Raw genomic sequence first — 7,846 nt, 5'->3', positions numbered from 1 at the left:
AATAAAATAATGTAGTAGAATCTGATACAGAGGTGGAAGAAGTATTCTGGTCCTCAGGTAGAACTGTAAAATACTAATATACTTCATCAGAGGTCATCACATTGCTGTGGATGCTGAGGCTGTGAAGTAGAAGTACCTGGAAGTTTGTACTTCGATACTTTCAGGAATAATATTAGTGAGGTGTTACTTTGTGCATCTACTGCTTATTTCCTAGAAAACTGAAACACCACATAGAACTGTCAAACCAAAGAGTTACCAACGCTTTGAAAAGGCTTTTATATAGAAACTAGCAATTTTATGTAAATCTATTCTTTGGATTATACAGCTGTGTGTGTTAAGATCTTTTCCAAATAAAAATGTAATGAGGGGGCTAAAATACTCCAGTCTTTGTGCAGTCATAAACTGCAGTATATACAGTACAAACTGCATCTACTTGCAGTGTAACTCAGCATCTCATCTCATCATATTACAGTCGCCCTAATAATATTATCAATGGACTTTTAAAATACTAAATCCAAATTTCAAACTGAAGCGGCTGTCGGAAAGAAAACTGCTCATTCTCAATAGGCTGTTACTGTTTTCAGGGTCTCGAGAGGCTGGGTGTCACTGAGGGGGGCGGTGCACCTCTCCAACAGACCCATCCCGCCCCCAAACCCCCCTCACACACTGTGACCAGCAGACAGCCAGACAGGCAGGCAGGCAGGCAGGCAGCCCGGCAGCCCTCTCACTACAGCCATCACCACCGCAGTCACAGCAGCATCTCATGCCTCCACCTGCTCCGGGATAGACAGCCGTCCATCTGTCCCTCCGTCCGTCCAGTCAAGCAGCCAAGGAGGTGGAAGCCTGAGGCGTCCAGGTGAAGATGCTGGAAAACGGCAGGAAGGTGTTCAAGGAGGGTCTGCTGGAGAAGCGGAGCGACGGGCTGCTGCAGCTCTGGAAGAAGAAGCACTGCGTCCTGACCGAGGACGGCGTGCTGCTGCTGCCGCCCAAGCAGCACGACCCGCCGCATCACCACCAGCCGCACCACGGCGGCGGGGACTCAGGCAAAGTCAAGGAGCTGCACTTCGCCAACATGAAGACGGTGGATTGCGTGGAGCGGAAGGGCAAGTACGTCTACTTCACCGTGGTCATGACGGAGGGGAAGGAGATCGACTTCAGGTGTCCGCAGGACGAAGGCTGGAACGCGGAGATCACCTTGCAGATGGTTCAGTACAAGAACCGGCAGGCGATCCTGGCCGTCAAGTCCACCCGGCAGAAGCAGCAGCTGCTCGTGGTGCAGATGCCCGGCCAGAAGGCGATCCGCAGCTCGCCAAACGTAGCGTGACCTGCGGCGAGTCCCGCGGACAGTGGTGCGCCATTAGCGGTAAGACAGCTAAAGAGATAGCGAGATTGAGGGGGGGTTTCCAGGTCCGGGACCACCTGGGGACCCCCTTGCAAATTAAGGAACCCGTTTTCGTTTCTGTTTAACCCCTGGATATGTGTGCCATGATTGAGGACGTCTGTTTTCATCATAGGTCGCAGTCCTCCCTCACAAATCAAACCCCGAGCGAATATTCTTCCATGACGGGGACAAAATGTGGATTTATTTTGGTCTAAACAAAAGTTTGGGAGCCCATGATGTTGGCCTGCCAATCTGTGTCCCCCTCATGGAGCTGAAATCCCCCGCAGGATATCCATTCCCGGCAAGGTTTGATGTTTCAGACAAGGAGGGCTTCATTATCTGACATATATGGCTTTATGCGCAGAGAAAAGTAGGTTTAAATTACGCACGTTGCGTAATTATTTACACCAATACAGGAGGGATGTGTATTTGTTTCTATAATCCATTCAAAACTGGACTTCCATGAGTGAATCAAGGTCGGAGCAAGTCCACTGTGTTGAAGTTGAACATTTGTGAACTGGTAAAATTTGCCTCAGTTGCTCTAAATTAAGCGTAACGACGCACAGATTGCGTACAGAAATCAGGCGGTCAGGTGAATCCCCCATGTTTTTCACTTCACGCTCATAAATTGACTTCCAAATTTACTCTGACACTGTACCCTGCACTGTAGCACAGTCTCAGCAATATATGCCTCACCAGAGCCAAGTATATGCACCTTCACAGTCCCAAGACACCCAAGCAGCTCATCTCACTCAACCTCAGAAACAAGCTGCTTGGTGAGTGTTTGGACCACGGGGATTTGGCTCATGGCCTCACTATTTCCAAAATCCAGCAGTAATCCTGACTCTCTTACACATACTTATTTCATTTATGTAAAAAAACAAAACAAAACATGTATGGTCAGTTAAAACTTTCAGAAGAAATAAGGGAAAAAAAGTTTTTCCAGGATGTGGGATTGAGTTGGTGTCTGTGGTTTCGATCCAGACTGTTGAAATGAAATGATCCGCCTGAGGTCCCTTTATATTGGGTCCATGTTTCAAGTGACTGTAGCTCTCCTTTGCCTCCTGTGTCAGGCACCATCAGTCTGCAGCCTGTCTAATTGATTGCACCCGCAGGTTAATTGGACACTCAGCTGGAGGATGAATATCGAGCCGGGCTGCATCTCCCCCTGCCGCTTCACCACCGAGCTCCATTCTCCAGGAGAATTCCTCTTCCATTTAGTGGTTTCCACAGACCAGTACCCCCGCCCGGTCCCCTTTTCAATACAGAGACTTATTTCACAAAAGACTGATGGACAAAAAGCATGTGAGAAAACTACTGTATTCTACCGTGCGATGGGCTCGTCCCTTATTTATTACATGTGTATATATATTTTCTATGAATTGTTATGTTGTTGATGAATGTTTGGTGTGGTTGTTGCTAGAGTGGAACAAGAAATACTCGCTCGGCGGTTCATAGCCTACACGTTACACACAAAGCCCGCTGGGAATAAGCTTACATACTTAGGATGGTTGCTGTAGGTTGATGAAATCGCTTCATTACTGGTGAAATGTGCCGTCCACATTTTTGATTTTTCAACTGAACCAAAGAATCACTTCATGACATTTCTCTCTCTTGTGCAGTGTTACAGCTCAGAATATACTATACTCAGATACTATAGATATATGATGAGATACCTGCATGTCCTATTTGTTTGATGGCTTGATTTGTTAATACCTACAGTGCATCTTAGTATTTTCATTGTGTACATTGTTAATTTTCCACCTTTTTATTTGGCTGTGTTCATAGATGTATGAGCTATTTCTGGCATTTTGTGTGAGTCTTAAATCTGAGTAAGAAACTGCTTTATTACCCAGTTTGTTGCCAGTGGTTCCAGAGAAAAACTTATTGATATAGTAAGTAAGACGCAGAGCGGTGTTTTTGTTATATTGACAGTTTTCAGGAGCCGAGCTGCATTAAATCTTCATGGGTGGGGACAAATTACCGCTGTTTTCTGGTTTGGTACCCACAATCTTACACTAAAAGGTGGACAAACAAACACAGCTTCAAATTGATAACCAAGAAGGAAGAGGAGTAGTACCTCGACATTTTCAATTCGGTTGAAATTCAGAGATACTTCCTCTGTGTTTAAACTTCTTGAGACTACAGTGTTTCATCCTGTTTTTATTCAGCCGCCCTTTGTCAGCTTCTCCACAAAACAGGCAGGGTTTGTATACAGCCACGAGACAGGAGTCAATGGTACAAATAGGTCTCTTGACTAAACTGTGTCAACTTAATGCCCCGTAAGCAACTGTGCTAACTAGCTAGCTGGTTTATTATCACTTTGCAAGCTAGCTGGCAAGCTAGTGAGTAACATCCTCTATTATGACTGACTAGTACTAGTAACGCATTAGCGTTTAGCTCACCAGCTAGCACAGTTCACAAACTAGTCGTTCTAAGCTTCTAGAACCACATATTTTGGAAATGCGTGGTTGTATTTTACTGCTACGTAAGCTAGCACTCAAGAGACCGGCTTCCTGCTGTCTTCCTGGTCCACCGTGTCATGTGACCTCCGGTTCTGCAGGCCAACAAAGTGTTGCGTAAACATGTTTGTAGCTTGTTAGCTAGTTGCTGACTATCCAATATGACAAATGCTGTGGACTCCACCCACTGACTTTTACCACAACCAATCAGATTCATCCTGTCTATGCAGCAGCTCTGCCCCTGAGAAATGTTCACAAAATGACACCTCGAACCTGCAACTTCTGCAAGGCCTGAAATGCTTTTCATGAGAAAAAGAACAAAGTAGACAATGTGAATGAAGAAGGATGTCTGGGAGAATTTTATTTCACTACAGCTCACGTTGTTTCCTGTTTGCTGGAAGTGTTTCCCACTGCTTTCCCATCTTGCCAATGTATCACCGCCAAACCAGCACATGCCTCTGTGTTGTTGTCATCTCCCACACAGGGTAATAGCTATGCCCTTTTATCTAATGTGACTGGTGTGATGCTTCTCTGACATGCCTTTCTGTTGCCATCATTACACACACAGTTATAGCTGTGCCCTTTCTAGCCACTGTTCAATTTCTTGTTTCAATGTGAGATCTATTTTCATACCTCGAAAAGAAACATTCCATTAAAAAATGAAAGCAGCACGGTGTCTCATGTGGTTTCTTTCCTTTTTGTGCACAACGGCAGATGAATGTCAGAGCCCTGCGGTTCAGCGGGGTCACCTGAACGACCTGATTAACTAGCTGCTGCTCTGTCGTTCTGCAGCCTTTCATGCTTTACAAACGCTGAACCTTTCACCTCTTGTTTCCTGATCTAAAAGTAGAAGCCGTGTGGAGAATTGGGTTTCACTGCCAGTTGTTGCCGCTCAGATAAACTGCCAGCGCGTAATGTCAAATGCACGCGTGGCTCCGTCTACACTCCTGTCTAAAACCGAGCTAATTCAATTAAATGCGGCGCACATGACGGCATCCTCTCTGACACATGAAGAGTTCGCTGCTGCCAGATAGGAGGAACATTGATGTGTCAGGAGGCAGCTTGTCTCTCTGAATATTGAAGTCTGGACCTTAAAGTCACCTGCTACTCCAGTCCTTGAACACTGCTTCTCCTCTTATATTTTACAGGAGAACTGATAAGAGTCACACTGGTGCAGTCAGGAACCATAATGAAAATTGTTCTTATCTAGAGTGAGCTGAAAAGTTTAAAAACTTTGATCTCCACCGTTACAAGCAAGAAATATTAAAGTAAGGCGATGTAAACTTAGCTGAACACCTGTGGCCACAAGTGGCAATTGCATAATAATGGTAAATGTTAAAACTTAGTGCAACAGTAGCACACAAATAGAGAAGAGTTCTATAATTTGCTGGACAGCAAGACTGATTTAAAATGAGCTAACATTAGCCGCCATAAGATACTGGTCATACCAGACCAAGTGAGGCTGCAGCAGTAAAACGTCAGAGTTTATTGACCTGCGCAAGAGTCTGTTTTATCACTTCTGATTTAAACTTTGACTTTGTAAAGAGGAAGTGTTAGCTGGTCTTTCAAAAGTTACCTTGTGTCATTTTAAGGGATGCTGTTGTGTAATGTGTGACTACTTTGTGACTAAGAAACTAATAAACTGAAATCTCTCCTAACATTTTATTTTATGGGTCAATAAAAGCCTAATCATTTTTCTTCTTTTTAGTAGGTTGGTGGTCATTTTGCACAACTTAAATGTGCAATTTATCTACAGGCAGGCACACAATTTAACATAATATATGAAGAGTAAAGTTTCCAATTGGCAGACTAATGGTGGATTTTTTTGCACAGTTTTGCACCATTTACACCAAGTAACATGGTACTTTAAGTACTTCAAGCAACTGCTAAGACATAATGGACCAGTATGGTAAAGCATTACCACAGCTCAACTTTCTGCACCACATAACACATGAAATAGTTATTTTCTGCACAGTGGTGCTGTGTTCAAATTAGCCTACTAAAAGGGGACAGAAGATCAGTGAGGACGTGTTGCAGTTACAGCCTTGGTGTTGTTGACATCCTCTCATCGCGGCGGTGTGTTCCTTTGAACTCCCCAGCAGCAGCTGTTCTTAAAACATTGCATAAGAAGCCTCTGTAGCTCCGTCTTAGCGTGTAGGTTGACTGCCAACTTATTCCTCACCTTCACCATCTCCCTCTTTGATCGGGTGGGTGCATGACTCTAAGTGACCTCCGAAGAGCTTTTAATCCAGAATTGTTGGGTCTCTCCTGAATCTGCACCACCTTTGTTTCACCACAGAACTGGATCCCAATTTGACCCTTGGCCAACTTGCAAGATAGTTAATAACAGTTTTGGGATTATTGTTTGCATCTAAAATAGTTCTTTCCAAAGATTATTGATCTTGTAGCAAAGAAGAATCTTGCACACGGCTCTTGATTTTGAGATATTTATTGTATCAGTACATCAATCACACATACAGATAGATGAGTAGATGGTGGGGTGGGGGTGGGGGGCCACAGGTCTGAGTTGAGCTCAGGCTACTGTGGTGGCGACATGGCCAGGTGAGCTACCTGGCTGCCCCACATTGCTGTGTTTTTAATAGTGTTTGGACAACAACACAGCTCTATGGCACAGAGGAGCTGTATGAAACCTGTTACAACGAACACTGTCTGTCCGCCTTTTTGGGTTTTTTTTTTGTTGAGAAAAATAAATCACTCATCTTAAGATGCCACTATATCAGATGGGCAAACAGCTTTACAAACTGCTGGGTCAGCAAGGTGCCCCTGCATAGTCTATTTTTGAAGAAAATGTGTTTTTCAGTGAATTTTAGGCGGCAAAATTCTTTCAGAATGGATACATCCTGCAGCACAAAAATGGAACAAATCCTTCAAAGGTCAAATAAATCTGAAACTGCAGCAGCTTCAAGCTGTTCTTTGGGGACTGACTCGCTTCATAGTAGCCTTTCTGAATGGACTGCAGGCATCGGCAGGCTTACACCATATGGTAGCTGTGACCAGTCTGGGTAACAGCAGACAATCATGAGGAAGTTACGTTGACAGATAAGTCTCCCTCTCAAAGCTCGTGTGTCTATCTCTTCTGCAGACACAAACCACAGTGGACTGCATTCGCTCCTCACTGACTTATTTTTTCCTTCCTGTGTCATGTTGTCAGTGGCATAACACGAGGCCTCTGTCACACAGTATCTTTGATTTTCTAGAGTTTATTTGTCACGCGTAATGTAACATAATGTTCCTCAAAGACTTTCATTTCAGCTGACCAAAGCACTCTTCGCAGGGCCTTATGGTCCTGTTTCTGTAGAGTTGAAATTCCTCAGTATCTGAGGTGAAACACTCTTTGCCTTTCCTACCGTTGAGTCAGCATGCAGCACCCAGGTCAAGCCCCCTGTCCACGCTCTCCATTGAGGACCAGCTGATATTTAAAGGGGAGGTAGTTCCTTCCCTGCTTCTTCACAAAGTTCACTCAAGGTCCTGGAGCTCTGTGGTGCGCCCAGAGTGCACTATGGTGATAAAAGCTGTACTGCAGTCAATAAATGGCAATCACTGAGGGCATGCAGGTTATGGTCGTCAGGTTAGCCTGATTGAATCTCCAGCAACAACCAGGGCAGCATCATGATTCAGGGTCTGTGATCAGATCGTGTTTTTGCAAAGATCTGACAGGGCTGCCGCTGATAATGACCTGTGTGAATTGCCTTGGTGGAAGAGTCACCTGGTTTAGTGAAATAAAGGACATTAGAGTTGCTGATAGCTTGTTGGAAACTGATGTGGGCATGGAGGTCATCCAGTTTGTCATCCAGGGCCTGTACACTGATTAGCAGGATGCCTGGCAGAGAAGATCCATGTGGCTAGGACTGCAGCTGGCGTTTATTCCCGCCAAATTTACCTCAGTGTTTCCTCTGATGTTGAGATGGATGCAGAGTTGGTCTTACTTGTCTATGTGGTCAGGATTGTAGAAGGTGTTTACAACTAATATTTATAAAAAATA

The 7,846-nt window shown here is 44.6% G+C and overlaps 1 protein-coding gene across 1 annotated transcript; it reads left to right on the top strand.

The window, feature by feature from the left end:
- The first annotated feature begins 661 nt into the window (after nt 1–661).
- On the top strand, nt 662–4,512 carry phlda1 (pleckstrin homology-like domain, family A, member 1). Its single transcript, XM_076722533.1, has 2 exons — nt 662–1,363; nt 2,497–4,512. Exon 1 carries the CDS (start codon nt 863–865, stop codon nt 1,322–1,324), a length of 462 nt encoding a protein of 153 aa, XP_076578648.1. The 5' UTR covers nt 662–862; the 3' UTR covers nt 1,325–1,363; nt 2,497–4,512.
- The last annotated feature ends 3,334 nt before the right edge of the window (nt 4,513–7,846 follow it).

Source organism: Chaetodon auriga, chromosome 22 (genome assembly GCF_051107435.1).
Source record: "Chaetodon auriga isolate fChaAug3 chromosome 22, fChaAug3.hap1, whole genome shotgun sequence".
Classification (NCBI taxonomy): Eukaryota; Metazoa; Chordata; class Actinopteri; order Chaetodontiformes; family Chaetodontidae; genus Chaetodon; species Chaetodon auriga.
The sequence above is the reverse complement of the archived record's forward strand: the minus strand, read 5'-3'. Positions and strand labels throughout refer to the sequence as shown.

What these genes read in the sequence shown, in the direction of transcription:
- phlda1 (XM_076722533.1), top strand. Translation starts at nt 863, where the DNA reads ATGCTGGAAAACGGCAGGAAGGTGTTCAAGGAGGGTCTGCTGGAGAAG.